Genomic DNA, 22,732 nt, shown 5'->3' with positions numbered 1-22,732 from the left:
TTAAGAAGGCTTTGCCCATTATAATGACCTTGACTTTCACTTAGTGTTGCAGTGCTCAAAGTACGGCCCATTGGCTGAATCCTGTCCACCTGGTGCCAACCCATAGAACCAACATAGGTAAATAAGCTGGTACCTCCTGTGGTTACACTGATAGTACAGCAAAATGCAGAGATGGAGAAGGGTATTACTAGAGCAAGCAAACCACCTTAGGAATTTTCCATTGTCCGCAGGGTGTGATAATCGGCAGAGGAGTCTCGTGACAGTCCTGTACTCACAGGCTGCAACCAACCAGGCTGCCTGCACTTTGCATCCCCCAAACCAGAGCCATGGCATTATATTTGAGGTGGGGCAGCTGTAGTTATCTCCAGTGGTTATAACATTACTCTGGGAGCTGGGAGAGTAGACCTCAATCCTGTGTTTCACCCCATTCTGTTGAGGCTACTTTGCAGAGCTCATTTTATCTCTCGGTGCATCAGCCCCCATTTCCCTACCTCACACAGGTGTTGCAAACATAAATATATCCTCCATGCTGAGGCCTGGTACTACAATAACATAGGTGATATAATTACTATATATAACTAAGAGCAGGCACACACTATTTATTCCAAGGTAAAAGAGGGTAGGGCTTTACCACACATCAGTAGGTAGTTTCTGTCCTCATGATCTCTGGTGCGTTAGAGCCCGCCAGATCTCTGGCGCATCGGAGCAGACAAATGTATGCCTATAAAAGCCCTAAGTGCTATCGTAATTCAAATAATAATGATAAATATTCATTTAAAATCGTAGGATGCTGTCTTCATACTAGAACTGCATACCAATACACAAACAGCAGGTAATTCATCCTCAGTTTTCATGGGAGCAGTAAGAAACGAGTGTCATTTCTATCATGCCTCTTCAGATTGTTTTCGACTTTTTGGATTGTCTTTTTTTTCCTTATGTAACAGAAGGGGTCGGGGTACTTCAGTGTTTTACTTCATGTGATTATGTTTTAGCCCATCATCAGGCCATCTCTCTATGCAGCACTACTCTGTTACTAGGAGGTAGCGTAAAACATTTTGGATGGCAGCAAGAACATGCCTGGGATGTTCTAATAGTCCATAGAAAACATGAACCGTCTCAGGGCTTGATTCCAAGGTCACTGAAATTAATGCAAAGAACAAGTCTTCAAGATCTAGCAACACAGATGACTGGTTGTGAATTGGCTCAGGCTTGCAAATACTGGCTGGCCAGTCTCGTTCACCGACAGTGGGAGATGAGGAGGAGGCAATTTTCCTTGCCAACTGATATTTCATATTTCAATCCCTTCCTGGCAACTTGTGATCTTGTTCTTGCTTCGGACCCTACATATCATAAGAATGGGCCTGGATGAATGTGAACATTTCTTCTGACTTCACCTCTTTTTCTCCCCTCCCACCCATCCCAGATGAAGTGGCAGGTGGACTGAGTGGGAGCAGTGTGAAAATTAACACAGAGGGAATGTATGACTCAGCATTCAGCAGGGAACTGCTGAGTATAAAGTCAACTAGTCTCCTCACACACTTTGGCACAAGGCTCTCATTCCCCCAGAGATTGGAAGAGGCCGTTCTGGTTGGGACTGCACAGCCCACCAGTGGAGAACTGGAGCTGTGTTTGTTTTTTAAAGCAATGTGTTTTAATAGAGAGAAGAAACACTGAAGTGTTTCAAAAAAGTGGATTATCTAAATTTCCTTTGATAGAGGACAAGAGGATCAGTCTTGTGCTTGAGGAGCTAGACTGCTACTCAGGAGAGGTTGATTCAGTGCCTGGCTTCTCACAGTCTTCCCGTGGAGCTCTGGGCAAGCCACTTACTCTCTCCAGACTTCAGTTTCCCATTTGTGAAACAGAAAATAATACTTTTGTTGTCTAATTAGACTGCAGTCAGTTCATGGAAGAGGCCATCTCTTACTATACATTTGTAGAGCACCTAGTGCCACGGGGCCTGATCTCAACTGGAAAATCCAGGTGCTGCATTATGCTACCACTAGTCCCTGGACATATTAAAATGTATGCTTTTTAGAGCAAAGACTGTGACTTCATATGCGTAGTAACTGTATAGCACCTAGCATGCTAAGACCTTGATCCTGACTCAGACCCCAGGGCATTACTGCAATAATAATGATGGTGGTGATGATGACAATGATAATTCATTAACATACCATTAATGGACTGGCAGCACAGTGACACCTATTACTAGAATCCTGCTGTCTGAAATGCTGCCTCCCATTCATCTAGTATCCAGCTCCCTCTTTGCTGCTTCCTGTGTGGAAAGCGGAGGAGTGGCAGGTGGGTTAGGGAGGAGATGGAACAGAATATCGGTAAACTTGATTAGCTGGATAAAGAACGACAGATAAAGAATTAAACAAGAAGAGAATAAGAATGCTACCAGCAGGTACTGTTGGTATTTTCAAGTCTAATGTCCTTTTTTACCTTTAACCTCTGCAACCACTATGTCTTGCTAAAAATGTTGGATTGGTTTTGGTTTTGTTTGTTTGTTTGTGGTTTTTTTGGGGGGTGAGGATTTTCCTAAACAATTGATCATGAGCCAAGTTTCACCCCATAAGTGGTTGTAGTTCACTGAGTGGAGAGAGTGATTCCTATGACATAAACACTAGAATAATTGAATAGTTCTTTCAGATACATATGTACATTTCCTACTGAAAGCCATAGATTGTAAAAATTATTTGGACTCCCTCAGAATGAACAGCTTTTTAAAATACAAGAGCCCCTTATTGTTATTTCACTTTTCATGTTGCTTTTAATCTGGCATTAAATGGCTTCACAGTGTTTTCCCTCAGTATGGTGTATTGGTTTTTGCTTTGTTTTTCCTTCCTGGTAATTAGATATGGACTGAAGCAATAGTCACAACTTCTAGCATTCATGGGCTTAAGAAGTGGATCCATATCTTATGTCTGTTCCTGCTCTTACTCACTGATAATGCTCACCCAGGATGCTCTTTCAACAACACCGTCATAAAAATCATCTGTGGTTCCCATCACTGCACCATTTCCATAGTCTATAAACTGTGGTCAGGGCCATTTCTTAGCTTCTTCCTAACTGCCACTAATATGTGACAGGGAAGAGCAAAAGAGTCTGTTTAAGCTCATCCACAAGAATTTCTGGGTTGCTAGCTACTTTTTGCCTTTCGTTTCTTGTTTTTTGCAGTTCTCAGGTAAGTATTTTTGCAACTATACAAAAAAAGTTTTATTTTCTCAAGCTAACAAGCTGTATGTTTATTCTTTCAGAAGGGAGGAGCGAAGCAGATATTTCTTCAACAATAAGCTGAAGAAGAGGTAAGTAGGCACTTGATATGGTTGGCTGTATTTACGTTAAAGTCTTATATTTATAGCCTCAACGTGTTGTAGCTGAAAAACGTGCTGTGCAATTGATCCCTTGCTGCTGATTTGTATCCCAAGATCTGAGCTCTTATTTAAAAAAATAGCGTCCTCCTAGCCCTTTCTGGTGGTGTAGATATTTGGAAAAGGGGAATGGAACTGAACTGAGACAGATGAAATTAGATCTTTCAGAGCCTGCTGCGAGCCTGAAACAGTGGCTCTGAAAGTTACGAACTGCTGCGTTCGTCTCCAAGAGGTAGACAATATCTCAGCCTTGTTATCTTTTTCAGTTGTGATAATTTTAGCAGAAACCTTCAGCTAATGTGCATTTCTTGGCACCTCAAGCAGTCACTTGGGGTGCTGTAAGTTTCTATTATATTTTCCACTTGGCTAACCAGAGCATCTTCTTCCCCCACTTCCAGCTTCTGGGCTGCCTATAAATATTGTCATAGCAAATGTGAATTATTATTGAAAACTGAAAATGTCAGGAGAGCATAAAAATAAATTTATTTTAATATTAAATTAAATAACAATTTTCAGAGGCTCTGCATCTCTGAGAATCAGGTCCCAGGTGTAGAAACTGGTTCATTTTTGGAGAGCTTTCTTTTTATCTGCTGTATGACAGAGACCACAGTCAAAGCATCTTGTTTGAATTAATTATCATTAAGTCATATTTTATTTCTTCTATAAACCCCACCATCATCTTTTGTTTAGGCTCCAAGTGGAACAAAGGATATAGCTACAATTTTAACTCACACAAAGGAGTCTTGGGAGAGTTCCATTGACTTCCACTTTAATAGCAAACTGATTTTAGAATTGCTTCAGTGACTTAGAGAGCATAGCTGTGCACAAGTGGGGATGTGTGGACTTATACAAGTCATTTCCTGCTTTTGAAGCAGGCCTCTTGATGGTTTCCTGTTACTGGTGAAGGACATACTGAACACATAAGTTAAAAGTTTGGGCTCAATCCAGAGAAAGTTTGAAATGTTGCGTCAAGAGCTCATTTAACTCTGCATAACTCATCCCCTTTCCCACCGTCTGATTCTTATTGTAATGGTTCTGAATTGCATAAGTCACTTCGCATTCTACTACATTTTCTGAACCAGACCTCTAGCCTTGTTCCCTTGTCCAGCCTTTTTATCCAGCTACTTGCAGCATGTCAGACTGCTTTAAATACAGCAAATCAATGAGAGAGATACTGGGACCCTGATGAGGTTGCATGGAAGTACCTTATGCTGCATTGTGATAAGTAGCATATGGAAGACCTGCAAATAGCTGAAGGAGTCGTAGATGTGTTCTCAAGCCAAGAACAGTGTTCCCACTCCTTGACAAGACCTGTTAGATCTTGAACAAAAAGCATGGAGAGAAAGTGATCTTTTTTGGATGGTCAATCAGATCTATGTGTGATAACAGCAACAAGACATCTGCCATTTATAACAAATGTGTAAGGACCTTCCCATTTTATAAAGGTCAGATGTAAAGACATTTCATTAAGATTGCTGAGCTGTCTGATACCAACCTCAGTCATTTTCTTGGGAAAAGGGGGAGACAGGGATGAAGGCATTTACTACACAGAAAGCTGTGTATGATATGCAATAAGGCAGGTGTCCCCCTCTTATGTTTTACTCCTCCCCACCTCCCACCCGCAAGCCCACCAGAGTGAAGAGATACATTTTTTCAAGGTGAACGACTGGCTCATGGGCTAATTGTCCCACTTTCCTTTGCTGATTGTGTTTCAGGTGAGAGGGAGAGAATTACTTGCTCCCTAAACAGTGTCATCCTCCTACTGCCCCACAGAGCCATACCTACTTCTGATTCTTTGCCTGTTCACCTCCCCCTGGTTAGAGCTGCTTATGTTTTTATGGATATAGGGCATTTTATTTCATCATTATGCAGACTTTGGATGGGGAAGATCTTTGTCCCTAATGCATATCTCAAAATCCGAGTATATGTAGAGTTACATAAATCTCTTGACTCCATCCACAGAAAGAAGGCACAAGGTGTCTGCAGCATGTTTGGCTCTGGAGGGTTTGTGTTCCTTCCACTGAAACCATTAATGTAAAAAATGAATAAGTCAGACCCTGGGAGTTCCCCGCTGTCTTGTGCACAGCAGCATAAGCATAATACTGTACAATTGAAACATTTATCCTCTCAATCATGGCACATATGTTTGTTGCTCTAAGGCATCATTATCTTACTCATCATTGCTGTAGCTGTCCTTTTGTTATGCAGTCAGGAATCTAGTGCTCTACAGTATGTCTCTTCCTAAGAATAGATTTAATTTATCTTTCTCTTTTCTTTCACCTACCATCTCCCTGTTTATCTATACATTTATCCACATGAAGCAAGAGGGGGACAAAGAGAGAGACAAATCTCAAGGAGAACAGTAATGAAATGTTGGGGTTATATGGGCTTAGGGGCCTATGTCAAACACTGACTGACGTAGGAAGAACCATCCCCTAAAAGTGGATTATTCTATAGTGGCACATTCTAGAGTTGCGTCTTCCTCTGCAGCTTCTTTTGCTGGTAGCCAGTTTTAGGCAGGATGCTGGACCAGATGGACCATTGGTCTTATCCTATCTGGCAATTCCCCTTTTTTCTAAACTGCAAGGATGGTAGTTTGGATTGCAGCAATAGAAAATACTTGGCTTATTATGCCATTTTAAGCAAACTATTTGTTACCAGTGTTAAAGAGCTCATAATGGTATTAGTGACTTAAAACATATTTTTAACCCAAAGAAGTTTGGTAGTGAGCATAATCCTATGGTAGTGAAGAAGCACCTTATGGTTTGTGGTCCAGAATCTGTGACCCAGAATTGAGGATGATGGCTGACATCCGCCTAAATGAGCCAACTTAAAATATTAAGTTTTGGTGAAGCATCTTATGCAAACATTGAATACAAACAGCTATGGTAAAAGAACGTTATGACCTCGAAATCAAGCATTCAGTAATTAAAATAGGCCAGAATTTATACTGCCCATGCAACTTTAATTCATTTCCCGTCTATGCATACATAATAATAATAGCCTTGCTTGTCATTACACAGGAAGTCTTTTCCAGAGCCTGGAGTGAAATCCGGCTTTCCTGAGTCCCTGTCTACTGGAATAACTGCATGAGAACACCTTTTCTAACTTTACAGCTCTGTCTCATTTACTATCCAGCCTCTTCACTGGATAAGGCAAGGACCTTTTAATTAATCATAATAACCATTTAATTAATAATTGTCACGCAAGTGCTGCACATTGACAGCAGTTTAATTCAAGATATGCTTTAGAACTGATATAATTCCATCAGTACAGAACTTTGAAAGGGCATTCTTTCATAAGTTGAAAGCTGGTTTATATTGGCTTGTATGCATTGATGTGTTTTAAATTGGTGCAAGTCCTTTATACAGAAAAAGCATAAACCATAATTCACATGCACAATGCCAGGTCATGGACAAATAAGGTCATGTGGTTGATCTTAATTCTGGCATTTTATAGCATTTGAATTCTTGATTTTGAGTGCCCATACACATGCTCTGGGATATGGGCAGGGGGTCATTTTACTTAGAGTGGTTCCCAGTGAGCCATTCTAATTAAAACACCTCAGTGTCACATGTATTAAGCCCCTGCATGTTTAAAAATGACCACGGGACACTTTAACTAAAACTCATTCAACCAGCTTTAGTTAAAGTACCCCAGTGACTATTTTTAAACCCCTGGGGGCTTATACATGTGACTCTGCAGCAATGAAGAGTATATATCTAATTAGAACACAGAGCAGACTCAATAAATTAAGTCTGCTGCAACCCATTCTAATGTGTATAGACACCCATTACTAAAATATGTACATACTTTTCATATGTAACTTCCTAGGTTTTTAGATAACAAGCTGGAAAATATAAATGGCTACCATCTGGAACTATATTGGCTCTACACATAGGTTATCAACAAAGATTAAATCTGGGACTTTTAGACCTCTATCATATGAGGTTAAAACAGCTAAAAGCAGGATTCCTGGCTGTAGACAGGAATATACTGCTTTGGTTTGAGATGACAGAGTCAAGCATGTAACTTTTACACATTAATTCTGAAAGGCAGTGTAGCTGAGTGGATTAAACTTGGGTCTGTCAGCATTCCATTTCCATTTTGCAAGAAGTGACCTTGTGCAACCTCTCAGCTATTCCTTCTATGAAATAGAGAAATGATACTTGCATTCTTTCTAAAGCAGAGGGGTATGAGTTTTTGAAATAACAGGGGTAGTGAAATGCATAGAATTCCTAACTCTTGTCACGGAAAAGGTGATTCTGAAATTTGTGGACCCTTGGCTTCTAGCTCAGCACGCACATCCAAAGTTAGGCCCAAGGTAATCACTGTTGCTTTAGCTGTGTTATTGCTGGAGCTCTAGCTCAATGCCCAACATAAAGGCTGCTCACTGGGGCTTAAAAGTGTGGTCAGTGCAACTGAGCTGTAGGAAGGATCTAGGTGCATTGCTCAGTGCAGGTTAAGAGAGATTAAGAATCTTTAGAACATGGTCAGTGCAGACAAATGTTTGGAGATTTTAGGATCAAGCCTTAATAAACTGACATGGTCCATATCCAAAAGGAAAGCCAAGACTTATAATTCAGTCAAATCTGAATGCATTTTTACCAAGATAGCAAAGTCACCTTTCTGACCTTATAATTACTCCCCTGCTAAATGTCACATTCCTGCTCCATAGATGGAGCCATCTTTTTCTCTAAGCTTGTTCTTGAAAATGACTGTAGTGTTTTACAGCCTGAAGTAGATTGCAAGCATGGGAAATTTCAGCTTAAACTACTAAAGGATGGCACAGCTGAAAAGAGGAACATATAGTTAGGGAGACCATATTATTGTTAAGAGGATCCAGGATGAGGTGAGGGAATCCGAGACAGGGGGAGCCAGTGCATGCACATCCCCAATCCCACTTACGCATACACACACTCACATGCACATACACCCCAATCCCAGGCACACACATACACACACACACACACACACACACCCCTGACCCCACGCCTCCCAGGAGCCCTGAGGGTGGGGCGGGACAATGCAGAGGCCTGTGGCTGGCCTTCATCTCCCATGCACAGACCCTGGATCTGGCTGGGAGCGGCCCCTCCCCCCTGCCACCAGCAGGCAACCAAGACCGCCATGCACAGCCTGAGCATTGGCACTGGCATCGGCCGTAGCTGCAGGGCATGACACTGCCTGCAGCGGACAGCCATCCCAGCCCACTCCCCTGCCTCCATCCAGTGCTCAGCATGAGCCAGCCTGGGCACTGCAGGCAGCCACAGCCTCTGCCTGCAGCAGCCGAATCCAGGACTTTTGCTTCAATTTATACAAACTGGCCAGGATGCTAGGGTGGCCTGAGAAATCCGGTACTGTCCCAGCCAGTCTGGGATGTATGGTCACCCTGCTTATATTGAAAGCATTTAGACAACCTTCACAATAAGCATCACTACTAGCAATTACACTTTTGAATCTTGTGTCCACACTGCACAGAGCTGTATCAGTGCAAGGCTATTGCACTTGGGTAAGTATCTGGGGAGCAAACACAATTTCTTGGTGACAAGGAACATTCCTGGTGATTTTTAGAGTTGGTTGTGGGATACTAACTGGAAGCCTGGAGGATATATAGTGTTAGGGGTCAAATTCCTATGATCCTACCAACTGTATTCCATAAATCTTGGCTAGGGACAGAAACTGCACATCAACCAGTATAAGTGATCAGAAACTGGTTCAAATCTGTAACACAACAGAAGTTCAGTGCACATAAACTGTTTTCAAAATAGTGGGTGGACTAGCTTTGGGCTTGGCCCAAGCTGTCTGCTCCAGCCAAGCAGGGAGGCTTCTGGGTTGGGCCACTGCAGGCATGTGGCTACATTTCCAGCATCAATGTCTGTTCACTTGCTTATCAGTTCAGTCTACACAGCTTAGACTAACCTGCAAAGATTGAATCGAGATACACAAGCCTTTACTTGGTCAGTGTGGTAATATTACATATTTTATTGGTGTTTCTTTATTATAAAATGAAATAGAGATTATGAAAACAATGGGACTGAATCATGGTGGGCTAATAATGGCAGTCAGCCAACTAGAATGAATGTGTGCCTGTGTGTGTGTGTGTGTGTGTATGTGTGTGTGTGCGCGTGCTGTGCACTTCTTGAGAAATAACTGCACAGTGAATATGCAAAAGAGATGCCAATGACCAATCAGATCTCATGGAAATGCACAGCTGATTTATAAAAACCTGTGTAGTTCTGAGTCAATTATAGTACAGCATCTCTGCCCTCTGGCCAAGGCAATTCCCTTTCTCTGTCATCATTTATAGTGATACTCATAAATGGAACAAATTGACTGGAGATTTATTGAGAACTCATTTGAAAAATAGTAACCCTGAAAGGCTGAGCCGCTCCAGAAGTAGGTGATAAGTACATTTCAAATGATTCCACCCAGCCTTTCAATTGAAGATGCTGAGTGCCCTGTACAGGGGCCTAGCAGCCTCATCCCCAAATGAAATCTGTGCTGAGGTAGGAAAGCTGAGACCCTGGTAGGAAGCTGGAAGCACTACCCAAAAACCTTGTTCTTTCAAGCAGAGACAGCATAAGAGCTCCACCCTGCCTTCCCTTGTGTAGGAGGAGAAGAACAAGCAGAGAAATGGGAATAAGAACTCCTGCTTCTGCCTATCCTTCCATTACTTTATTTAGAGAAGGGAGACAGGCTGCTTCTATAAAGTCTTATGCTGAATTTTAGGTCACATCTTTAGCTGGTATAAATACACTGTGCTGTCTACCTTGGTGGAGCCATGGCCAGTTAGTGACAGCTGAGGATTGGACCCAGGGTGACAATTCCTGGACCATTAGAAAAATAAATAGTAAAAGAAATGTTCTGTTTAAATCTTATAAAAGCAAGCCACAATGATAGCTCTTCTGCGGCCCTTATCATGTGTGTATGTATATGGTTGTATGACAGGTTTAAGAAGCTGGTCTTGTTCATGGGCAGTCTCAGAGAATCTCTTCTCAGCAGTATAAATTAGGAGTAATTTCACTGAATAGACCTGATTTTTCCACTGCTTCACAGCTTGTGAATTCATTTACACCTATATAAAGTAGGTGTAAAATGCTGTTAATATAGGGCTAGTCACTCAGATAGTGACATAAATTAGTTTAGCTCCATTGAAGTTAAAGGTGCTACAGCAACATTAAGCAGTACTGAGAGCAGAATCCAAGCCAGAAGTCCTTGACATAAACAGGCTGCTGCTATTATTATTATTACTATTATTATCTACTTGGGGTTTATGAGTTGGGAGACCCCAACCAAGATTTGTGCCTCCGGATCCAAAGAGACTGCCTTGAGAGCTTACAGTTTATATAGAGAAGGCAGGCAAAGGGGAAAGAAAAGAAACAAAGGCAAAGAGAGAGATGAAGTGACTTGCCTAACGTCACAGAGCCTGTGAGTGGCAGAGTCAGTGGTAGAACTCAGTAACTGCTCCTTTTTCATAAAAGAAGAAGAAAATACAACAAAAAGATGCAGCAATGTAAATGAGAATTTATTAACAACAAAGCCAAGGTTCTCTACCTCCAGAAATAAAGGGAAAATAATTTATCCTCCCACACGTCCTTTTTCTGACGAAGGCAGGTGAATACTGCCGCACTAATAGAGTGTGACGCTTGAATCTCGAGCTGCACTTACTGATGCAGAACTGAGAGGCGACCAACCTCTTTGCAAAAATAATAGTCCTCGCAGTCTCTGCAACGGCTGCAGGGTTCCACTGCTATTCATTCCCTGTGCTTGTCATTTGCATTTGAAGGTCTTTCCAAGCCAGCAGCGATGGAGTCAATGGATGAAACTGAAGGACCGCAAGGACAGCAGAGTGGAAAGGAACAATCCCGAAAAGCCTCACAGAGAACCCCACAGCCTGGGTGGGCTGCCTGGTGGACTGCACTCAAATCTGGAGGGAACGTGTGCTTGTTCGCCCTCTCACAGATATTGGTAAGGTGCTTTGTAGCTTGCTCAGAGATGAAACCCTCATTTCTAAATACTTCCTTGTTGCTGGGATTTTTCCCAGCCATGCATTGTGAGGGCCAGCACCCCAGCTGGTGTATATTGGCATAGCTGTGTTGAAATCAGTGGTATTCTTGTCATTTCCACAACTACCATACATTGCAAACCACCCTTTGCAACTGCAACTGGACCTGTGGCTATGCCAGCTTTCTAAGCACCCTTCACTTTAACTGCTCCTCTGCAAATGCCCCTTTACCAGTCAACCAATTGCAGATATCACAATGGGTAGTACTGGAGAAAGTATTCTGGTTATGGAGTGTGGAGTAAGGATGATGGGGTAGAGTTAAAGTTCTGATGTGTGGTGTGTGGGCCAGGACTGATAATGTTTGCTCTTCTTAGTGGAGAAGGAAAGCCCATGGAGATCAGGCAGCTTTTAATATTCTTAATTTACTTGCTTTATTATGAGTGTGTGTCACCCATGTTGCACGTGTCATCCCTGAGTGTTAAAATGGAATGTTTTTTGTGTCTACACACACGCATGTATGTCTTTTTGTCTAGTATGTGCTCCACTGGATGGATATAGCTGTTTGCAAGAGTGGCAGCATGATGTGTACATTAATAACCCCATGAAAGGTTCAGAAACCAAAGGGTATCCCTTATAGTGTTGCCTTTTATAGATTCTCTGGGGCAGACCCTCTGCTGATGTAAATTCGTAAGACTCCAGTTAACTCAGTGGTGCTAGACTGATTTACATCAGCTAAGCATCTGGCCTCTGTCTTTGTATCCTAGTTAAGCTGCAGCATAGAAAATACCTGACTTCTTAAAGGGAAAATGATGATCAGCATAAAAGCAATGAGAACTAAATTAGTTAATTATGCAGTCTTGAAATGAAAATGAATGTTTGTCTAATGAGGAATGCTCATTATGTATTATCTGATTGATTGCACAGCTTCTCTGCATGATGTTATGGTACAACGGTTACAGGACATTCCCAACAGCTCAGAATGCCTTTGACCTAATGTCATACTTGCTTATGCCATTTGGACAGTTCATGTCAAATCCAGGGGTGGTAAGTTCATTTATTCCTCTCTATTAAGTAGAAGACTAAGGTCAGTAGGCTTCAGGAATATTTTTTGGTATTTTCTTGGATTAAATGTATAAAACACATACTAGATAGCATGTTGTTAATTCTCTGCTATGCATCTGCTGGGGAATGGAGAAAAACTTCTCTGGAAACAAATACACAGAGAATTAATCTTTAAAAATCCATTTTGGTTTTCTATGATTCAGTGATGAAATCAGTGTGATAGAGTTTTTATATCTATTTGAAAAGTGTTAATGACAGCACAAGAAGCAAGGCAGTAGAGAATCAAATCCATAAGATTTACTTCACAGGGACAAGCCAGAACTCAATTTATGATGGCAATTAAAAAGCTTAGATTCTTCAGAAGCTGCCAAGACCACATAAGGGTCACCAGACTAGTTTCAGAAGTGGACCAAACTCTGGCCTTGGTTATATCCATGGCAACACTCTGGAGACTATGGGTATAACTGACTTGCAGTTTCTCTACAAATGTGCTTTAAATCACTAGCCACATCATAACCAAAATGTAAATGTCCTGATTTTTTTAAGTAGTGTTAGAGTGATGTTGTAGCCATCACCCATAAAAAGACTTGCCTCTTCCTGATTTTCTTTTTTTAAAGTTGTTTCCAGCTGTGTCTATATTTAAAAAAAAATTGCACTGGTATAAAGCTACCCAAGTGTGAAAACCCCAATGTGTTTTACCAATGTAATATGGACTTTCTACCAGTGTGACTTAATGTGATGAGTTATAGTTGTAGTTCTACTAGTGTAATTTTTTAAAGAAATAAATAGAGTGTTTGTTAAATGAGGGCTTTGGGTACTAGATCCTTTAAAAATCAGGTCATAGATGTTTATCAGGTGGGAGTTTGGACTCACAGCACATAGCCTCTCTGGGAGTGGGTGGGCAGTACGTATAGGGAATTAGTCTCTCTGCATCATGTGGTTAAAGTACACTTTGAGACTGCTTTCTGGGTTTGCTAAGCAATGTATATTACCCCTCCTTTTATTTATTATCAAGAAGTATGTCTTATTTGACTTTTCTCAGTTGGATTCATTACGCATAATCAAAGCCCCTCATATAGTGGGAGGCACTCACATTATCTGCATTTTGTTGCTATGGGTCAAGTCACAGATGGATCACCTCTCATGGAAATGTCCAAACTTAGGAGTATTTGAATAAAAGCGAGCTTCATGCTGGCTCAGCGTGGAGGAGGGAGATAATTAGAATGAAAAACAGTGAAACCATAAGTCAGATCCTGTCCCACCTGTCAGGCAGCAACAGGGCACTTACAGGTGTTCATGTGACATTCTCTTCCACCCTCCTGAAGTCTGAAAAAACATTAAAATATCTGCTTTTGTAACATGACTTCATTTTAGCCATAAAGCTAAATCACAGAAAGCAGTGTAGAGGACGACCCACCAGCCTTTGACATTAGAAATTTTTCAGTGAGTTGGGCAGTATGGAATAGGCGCTTAGACACCTATTCTAACATTTAGGAGCCTACGTGGATTTAGACATCTAAGTGCAATCCTATTCCACCCCACTCAAGTCATTGAAAACTCCTCAGCACAAAAGGGGAGTAGGTCTTCCTGCTTTGTGTAGTCTTAGTCTTAAGGTTCAGAAGAAATCACTTAACAAATGTAGACGTATTGATGGCTTTTCAGGGACTCAAGCAGGATGGAACGGGATTACATTTAGACTTCTAAGTCCATTTAAGGGTCTAATACATGGAACAGCACCTAGCCAAAAATAGAACCGGTTCTGGCTTTGTATATTTGTATGCACACAGATGTTCATGTACGTAATTGATTATTACTTATTAGAGTACTATATTTGTCTTCAGATGGTTATATGAGCTAATTCCAGAGCATATTCCTTGCCTCATTTAGTTAATGGGATTTTGCTCACATACTTGACTATCAGATGGAGTAAAATTCACTCCTTGCATAAAGGGCCAGCACAGTGGCCATGTGTGAACCATGTGTAACCTCCAATAGGACATGAGGGATACATCAGCATGACTTTCACTCAGGTTGCTGCAAACAGTCACAACACTCCCTGTATTGCATAAAACAACAGCAACAATAAAAACAAAAGTCAGAGTTTCTGAATCATAGAGTCTGTGCTAAAGAAATACAGTAATGGGAAATATTTGTGCCATTTGCACAATGCCAAGGAAAATGCCATTTATTAAGAATACTCAGTCAAGTGAGTAAAATGAAAGCTGTTCTCTTTGGGTGAACTTTATCCCTATGCAGAGGAGATAGCACAAGGTCTATGTACCTATGTACTACTTATACCCTCTTCAGAGGGATAGAATTGTACCGCTTGTGTAAATGAAAAATGAGCATAAGCTGCAAAATCAAGATGTGGTCTGGTTATGTGATCCGGTTATGGATTTCAAAATCAAGATGTGGATCTGGTTATGGATTTCAAGGACTTATGGGTTGAGGAAGAGGAGCCAGCATTTCAGAAGGGACCCATGATAGCAAAGCCTAGCTGCAAAGTCTGGAGATAGATCTGGTTTTGGATTTCAGATCCAGATGGTTTGAGAGCCATCTCTGCAGACAAAAGCTATCTATATGGGAAATCCAGTAATGAATACAAAATGATTAGCAGAACAGTATGTGCAGTCACTCACACTTACTGTTCTATCACGTCCTTTAAAATGCAGTGTCAGTTATTGTCATTTCTACTGTTTCACAGGATCTGACAAGAGATGGGAGTTCTGTGATGTCATATTTCCTGCTATCTTTAATTTCTTTAGGACTGTTACTCGTAGGAGCTCTGGTAAGCCACAATATGAAAAATTCAGTGCCGTTACTGAACAATGCTAAACGTATACACACCTTCTTACCATAAGTTTTTATAAGGTGTCTCATTTACTATGAGTTGTTGATTTTGAAGTAATAACTTCAGGGCTATTTCCACATAATTACTGCATGCTTTATGTAGCAAAGTGATGACTGCATTTTCCCCCTATTCATTTTCCTTGATGAATTGGTGATTCATGAGAGACTTTTATTTCTCCCACCCACAAGAGGAGAATATTCTTACATGGAATAGAAACGATGGAGTCCAGCGAAGAAAAGAGCTAATCTTACTGCCATAGGAGTTGATTGTAAGGCACCCATTGACTGTAGTGGCGACAGGATTCAGCCCGCAGCTCTGAAGTATTTTGGGAATTAAGACATAAGCATGTGTAGGCCAAGGCCTACCTGCATAGCAAAATCAGTAGTATAATTCTACTATGTTAGCTCTCAGCCATCAGGGAGGGAGGGAGAATGCATTGTGCCTTCTTCCTGGGCTCTGTAGCTGGCATGAAGACGAATGATGCCTGGGAAATGCAGGAGAAATGCTTTTTAATTTGTGGAAAAATCTCATTGTGGTACACACATCACCAGGGTGCAAGATCCCAGTACGTTTTCATGTGGGAGAGAGGGAAAGAAAATAGAGAAAACATAGCCATGAAATATGGAAATATTGGGAGAATGTGGCTTCATATTCTGCCATATGCAATGTACCTTCTGGCAGGCAGGAAATAGCAATAGTTAACATACATGTAATTTGAGTGAGTAAGCATCATAATGCAGTGTGTACCATAGTTGAGTTCACTCAGGGGCAGTATGCTGGCAGAGGCTTCTGCTTAATGTATTGAGCTGAATGTATTTTTTAAAGCCATTCACAAAGCATGGTAATTAGTATTAATGCCTCCATTATTATTATCATTAATGTGGGCAGTGAGGTTATCCTAGCTATGCAGTTTTCTACCTTGCTGATGCTGCTGTTCTTTCACCAGGTGCATTGTGCAATCAAATTAATACATTTCTGATGAGTTTTGTAATTGCAAGTATTAAAGTACAAGAACGGGATTCATATCCTCGATGAACTGTATGAATTTTAGGATCTGTCACAGTGAAACATTCCACACTATAAACCAGAATAAGTAGGGCTGTGATTTCCTTACAAATCCTAATCTGTAGCTGTGTTGAAATATTGTGGAACTGGTTTATCGTGAAGTTGTGTTTGTCACATGGGTTAGGTTTTAGTGAAAGTTCACGAAAACCCCCATCTTGTTCGTTTACTCCCATGATGCTCAACCACGGTCCTGCAGGGTGCCACACAATGTTATCACTGTTAGATGTGCTGTGCAAACATGATTCACAAGATAAAGCCAGAGACTTTAAATAGGAATGAATTCCTATGAATTCATAGCATTAAAATCCTTCTGACCTACTGTGGTCTCTCTGAGTCCTTTGCAACAGGAGACCTACTCTGTTATTTTTCTGTAATAAAAAACCAGGTCAAAACTATGAACTGGCATTTTCTGAGGGGTGTCTCAAATCTAAAAATATTGTGAACCACTGATTTACTCTTGTGATTCAGAAGTGGCTCCATTCAATTGAGTAGAGTTTATACCAGGAGTCAGCAACTCCCAGCACGTGTGCTGAGCACAGCACGTGAGGCCATTTTGCTCGGCACACCACTACCAGCCTGGGCTCTTGGCAGCTGCTGCCAGCCACGGGCTGTTTCCAGCAGGTAGCTGGGCAGCTGCAAGCCCTGCTGCAAGCAAACTGGGCTCCGTGGCTGGCAGCAGCTATGCAGAGCCTGGGCCAGTTGCAGCCAGGAGGCTGCAAGCATCTGCTCTGGCATTAGCTCAATACTGGCTGGTGCATGTGCACCTCGGAGTGGACAGTGGGTGAGGGACCTGAGGCAGCGCAACCCCAGCCTCTCCCCTGCTGCTGGCACAGAGGTGATGACTGGGCTCTGGAGCCTGGCACAGCTCTTTGTAGCCAGCCTGGGCTCTGGGCAGCTGCAGCAAGCTCTACAACCCCGTCATCAGCTCCATGCTGACAGTGACTGCATGTGCACCTCAGAGCAGACAGCAGGAGGGCTGTGCTGCTTCAGGCCCTATCCCCACCATCTGCTCCGAGGCGCGTGTGCACCTGCTGGTATGGAACTGATGCTGGAGCCTGGAGCAGCTGTTTGCAGTCTCCTGGCTGCAAGTGGCGCTGGCTCGGCACTTGAACCCGCCTGACTCCCACCCACTTGGAGCCCAGCCCCTAGGATGAGGCTGGCACTGCTCCTTGCCAGGAGTGCCACACCTTTGCAGGCTTAGCTGTGCGGGGTGGGTAGGTGGTTGGGCTGATGGGCGAGCTCCAAGCCAGGGCCTCAGCCAGCTGTGCTGCAGCCGGGGGGCTGGCTCCCCAAGGAAGCACAGGGGCTTGGGCAGGACCAGGGCATTGTTGGGCCAGACTTTGTCCAGTGGCCCAGGAGCCTGGCTCTGTGTGCCCGCGCACCTAGTTCTGTGTGTTTGTCTGGTTCTGTGTGTCTGTGTGGATGTTTGTGTGCATGTGTCTGTTCTGGGTGTGTTCTGGTTCTCTGTGTGCGTGTGTCTGGTTCTCTCTCTGCTCTCCTTTTTCTTTCTCGCTCTCCTCTTTCTCTTATTTCTCTTTTTTCTCTCTCTCTCTCATTACAGCATGCTCAACAAAAAAGGAATACACAATGACAAAGGCAACATTTATAATTATTAAGTATACTAGTATGCAGTGCGCCCTGCCATGTACCTCCCCGCCCTCATTTTGTTTTTCTGGCATGCCTGCACTCTGGCACTTCCAAGGTAGACGTTGTGGTTTTTTCGGCAGTCCAGCCAAAAAACGTTGCCTACCCCTGGTTTATACTTTAGCGAAGAGAACAGATTTGACCTATTCCAGTCATTTGAAACACTGAAACATTCTGAAACTTTTGTATAACAATGCAGCATTATAACATAATTCCCTTTTAATCAAGTTTTCTAGGGGCCATAGATTGTAATTTGTTTTCAGTTACCAGGCACTCAGGCAGTGCATAGTTACTGCATAACCATGAATTTCACTAGAAGCAGAGTGTGCTCCACAAACATAGAGGTCACAGAGCCTCTCTATCCCCTGCAACTCCTTCTCATGCTTGGTCACGTGGGATTTACAGGCTGAAAACATCTGCTGTTGTAGGCATTTGCAAAACAATATGGTGTAAATAATAATTTTACTTAGCAAGAAATTGGAAAATAATTGCAAACAATGGGCTTTGGCAGGGTTTCTAGAGCCCTAAGCTGTAGTATAATGTGCTATTTCACAAACAGGTTTCTCTGTATTTTTTTTACCCCAGCTCATCTCAGACAAGCTTCTTTCAATTGTTCCTTGTGGTTCTTTAATTGTGTTGCTGCATGGAAAAGGATCTGCATAGAGAACAGGCTAGAAGGGGATATCTTCTGGGCATATGGGTGCATTTATGATGAAATTACCTTTCATCAAAAGAAAATCCTTTCCACTGTTGTCCCAGTACAATAAGAGACCAAACGGAAGCAGCTTATTAAGTGACCAATCTGACCTATGCTTTTGTTTCACTGGTCTCTAAGGACCATTGCAGGTACAATATCATTGTGCTAATGTGCCCCTGACATGCCTCCTCTTGCTCATAGTCCAGCATTTCCTCCTCCAGCCCACATTAACTTCATATACTCCCTGTTCTTTGTGGAGGCAGGAAGGAGTTGGGGAAATTCACTCTGTACTTAGCGTGCTGACTTGCTTGTACTAGAGGTGTTCCTCACAGGGAGGATACTCATACCTGTCCCACTGCCCCTTTGCACCCACTAGACTGTAGAAAAATTGCTACAACCTAGGCTGTCTGGAAACAAGGCTGAGTCAGTCCCTCACTTTTCTTAGTGCTGGACCCTTGGGTGCCATTCAGATGACACCTTGAGGTTAAGCCCCCACGAACTGTATGTATGTGTGTTAAAGACAGACTGAAATCCAGACCCCAGCTCTACCCCAAAGACTGGAGGATTCCTAACCCTGTATTTGTTGCATAATCTTAACCCAGTTTGTGATGCCGGGTGATAGAACACGGGTTCTTGGCCATTGATGTATAGCAATGCTAGCATAGAGAGAGAGGCTTTTTGAGGGATGCACTGGATCCTTCCTCACATAAGGGACAGCTTTTGGCTAGACATTTACCACTTCACCAAGAGTCAGCGCAAAGCCTCTTTAGCACTGACCACCTGGGCCAGGGACAGGAATTACACGTTAACTGATAGAAGTGATTGGAAACTGGTTCAAACCTGTAACACAACAGAAGTTCAGCGCATATAAACCACTTTCAAAATGGCCAAAACCAGTTTAAGATAAACCTGGATGGATGTAGTATCAGACTTCACTAATTTATGTTGAATCAGTTTATTGAATTCTGTCCCAGATCCTGGAGCTGCTAGTTTCAAAGCTGCCTATTTAATTCACCTATTATTTATTTATTTATTTATTTATTTATTTATCATTTCTTTAATTTAAAGGATAAATTAATTTCCCTGATCCTCCTGGTGATTCTTAACTCCCCCGTCACCTACAGCCTAGAGAAAAGCTCCCTTGTTTCACAGACAAGTTCTATAATCCTTCAGATTTTCAACCTACTAAATCACTGGCAAGCACACCCAGTGTGGCCAGCAAACACTGCAAAGGAGTCATAGTGTTTAAGTGGTGCAGGGGTGTTGTGCTCTGCCCTCTGCATAGGGGTGAATTATAATAATAATACCTCCTCTGTACCTCACAAGAGGAGAACTACGTTCCCTAGTGTGAAGAATTCAGACATTACAGTAATGGGACTCATGTATGTACCAGAGCTAGAATTATGGAAATAATAATGGACTCAGATCTTTAATCTTCTGGCTAATCATCCCTCAAGCCCAATTTAAAAGAACACTCTTAGTTCAAATTTGGCCCCAAATTGTTATGAAGCATAAAGCCAATAGTAAGTAACACACTTCCCTGGTTTTTGGTAATTACAATGTCAACAGATTTGTTTAAACAATATTGGTCATCCCCCCCACTCCCACCCCCACATTCTTGCAATGTCTTTTAATCAAGTATTGAAGTGTTCTGCTGGCTCCTGAGAACCCCATGTTGAAGCCGGATGCAAACAGAAGCAACAACTTGCTTCATTCATTTTCATTGTTCAGGCTGAGAGAAATGCAAGAAGGATGACTGCTCAGAGGGAAAACAAAATGGCTTTTGAAATCTTCATATTCTAGGTTTTGTATTAATGTAGGGAAATAGACTTGACTCTTGTATATTACATGGCTTTTAAATTTGACTGTGTCCCTTTAAAATTATATTAAAAACACAACAAAGGTTTTATCCTGCAAGATGCTGAGTGATCCTGCTCATCTCAAAAGTGAGGTAAAGATGCTTGGCATGTCGGAAGACACTCAAGAATTTCCCAAATGAGCTTGAGTGACATTGCTTCTTGTCTTATCCATACAGATAAACTCAGCCCCAAACACTCAATCCTAATGCCTCAGACCTGTGGCAAGGTTCATATCTGGACTGAAACTTTTCAACTGAGGCCTGTTTCAGAGTGCAAACCGTCCATTATAATGTTTCTATGCTGTACAGTGTGCCACAGTGTCTGTGCAACTCCATGTACTTGGCACCTAAATTCCACTGAAAGTCAGTGCACTGGGGGGAACTAATTGCCTGAGCCATAGACTTTATTTAGGAGCAGTGAGGTTACATTAACAAAATATGTGATTAGCAATTAATGCCTTCGCATTGGTGACTGTGGCTTGTAGGAATGAACTTGATGCAGTTGTTATTAGTTGAAGTCTTGGGCCTGTGTTACAGAGAAGTTCACATTAAAAAATCCCTTCTGTCCTTAAAATCTGTGACTCAGTGTTTTTTTAGATTTGGGTCATTTTGACCCTTTAAGTTTTACCCTACATGTTTATTTAATTTAACACAACATTATTTCACATCATGTATTATACTTTATCTTCTGTAGATCAAAAGATTAAATGGGATTTATGGCTGACTGAAGACTGCACAAGTTTTCTGAAACTCTTAAAGGACGTCTTTGTGTAAAATGGGGGTTTCTTAAAATTTAAGTGTTGGTTTAGAGATGAATTTGGGATACAGCACTAGATCACCAAAGCTTTGCTATTTGGGAAACTGGCTTTTACCTGTATTAAACCTAACTGAATTCTATGTGGATGGCCTCTGAATCAGGAAAAGGTCAGAAAATGTGGAATAACCCAGAAGATTTGATGTTGTTAGCAGTCTGTGAAAGCTGATTATTTAAACAAAAGGACAGCGATTTCACATTGGCTTTCATGCAGTAGTCACAAGCATAGGATGCTTCCACTGTATTCCCGAATGAAACCTGTTGGGCTCCATGGACCCCCCTGTATCAGAAAGCAGTGTTACCACAGGAATGTGCTCCTGTAATGTGTGCAGGAAGGTCACTCCTTTATGGGACTTCCTGTTCTTTTTAGTGCAGTTCCATTATACTGGAGTACAGTCTATGGGATTATTACCGGAAAGGTGGATACTTCAGAATGCACAGAAGTTCAAATAGTATACAGAATGTCTTAAAATGTCTATTTCCTCCAGATCTGGCATCTCCTGAAAGCCCAACGGGACCCTGCCTTTCCACTACCAGAGGATAGGCGCCAGTCTGTGAGCCGCCAGCCTTCCTTCACATACTCAGAGTGGACAGAGGATAAAAATGAAGATGACTTTCTAGATCTGGATCCAGTACCTGAAACACCGGTCTTTGACTGCGTAATGGACATCAAAGCAGAGACAGATCCAACAACTCTAACAGTTAAATCTGTGGGGTTGCAAGAAAGGTAGGATAGTTTTGTTGGGAGGGGCAAAAAATTTAGGAGGACCAGTCTACCAGATGTACTGAGTTTTGAATTTCAGACTGGACCAGACTGGTAGTATAATGATATTATAGTGCTTCATTTTGTAATGCCAGTGCTGCACAGCCTACTAATTTAATTTTCTATTTGTTTACAGACCTAGTCACAGCTGTAAGATATATTAACTATTAACATACCTGTACTTACTCATGCACTTCATTAGTTACATCTAAAAGACCCATTTGTGTTTGGTGAAGGTCTCATTACCCAAAATGGTAACTATAACATCCAACAGATTCTGCTGTAAGGCTGTCTGTCATTGTTTCCAATTCAAATATTTCCCATATTTTACGGCTTAGTGCCACTAATGTTCATGGATTAGTCCTTTTCCAGAAACTAACTATTATACATGTCTTGCCTTTTTGCAGTAATGGTGTTATCAGTGGGTTGTTCCCAAAGTCAAAATGTCCTTTGGTCTATAACCTGATAGAACAGCTATGGGTTTAATTTAATAGTCATTCCTTGTGCTGCTTCTTACTTCTGACTGGCAGGTCTACTTCTTACAGGGATTTGCTCTGGTGGGGAAGGAGGGGGAGAGAGTTTTAAAATGAAAGGATGGA

The 22,732-nt window shown here is 41.9% G+C and overlaps 1 protein-coding gene across 3 annotated transcripts in view; it reads left to right on the top strand.

The window, feature by feature from the left end:
- PTPN5 (protein tyrosine phosphatase, non-receptor type 5) overlaps nucleotides 1–22,732 on the top strand; it is a 207,991-nt gene that overhangs the window by 116,929 nt on the left and 68,330 nt on the right. Inside the window, exons 4-9 of one of the 3 annotated variants that reach the window (XM_019519696.1) lie at nucleotides 3,261–3,308; nucleotides 6,398–6,529; nucleotides 11,161–11,342; nucleotides 12,304–12,423; nucleotides 15,146–15,229; nucleotides 21,859–22,097. In XM_019519696.1, the coding sequence (XP_019375241.1) occupies nucleotides 11,181–11,342; nucleotides 12,304–12,423; nucleotides 15,146–15,229; nucleotides 21,859–22,097 (605 nt within the window). In that variant the 5' untranslated portion in view covers nucleotides 3,261–3,308; nucleotides 6,398–6,529; nucleotides 11,161–11,180. Of the gene's footprint in view, nucleotides 1–2,633; nucleotides 3,309–6,397; nucleotides 6,530–11,160; nucleotides 11,343–12,303; nucleotides 12,424–15,145; nucleotides 15,230–21,858; nucleotides 22,098–22,732 lie in introns of those variants that run through there. The other 2 variants (XM_019519697.1, XM_019519698.1) reach the window with 2 other exon arrangements.

Source organism: Gavialis gangeticus, unplaced genomic scaffold (assembly GCF_001723915.1).
Source record: "Gavialis gangeticus isolate Ggan-Ray unplaced genomic scaffold, GavGan_comp1, whole genome shotgun sequence".
Classification (NCBI taxonomy): domain Eukaryota; kingdom Metazoa; phylum Chordata; order Crocodylia; family Gavialidae; genus Gavialis; species Gavialis gangeticus.
The sequence above is the reverse complement of the archived record's forward strand: the minus strand, read 5'-3'. Positions and strand labels throughout refer to the sequence as shown.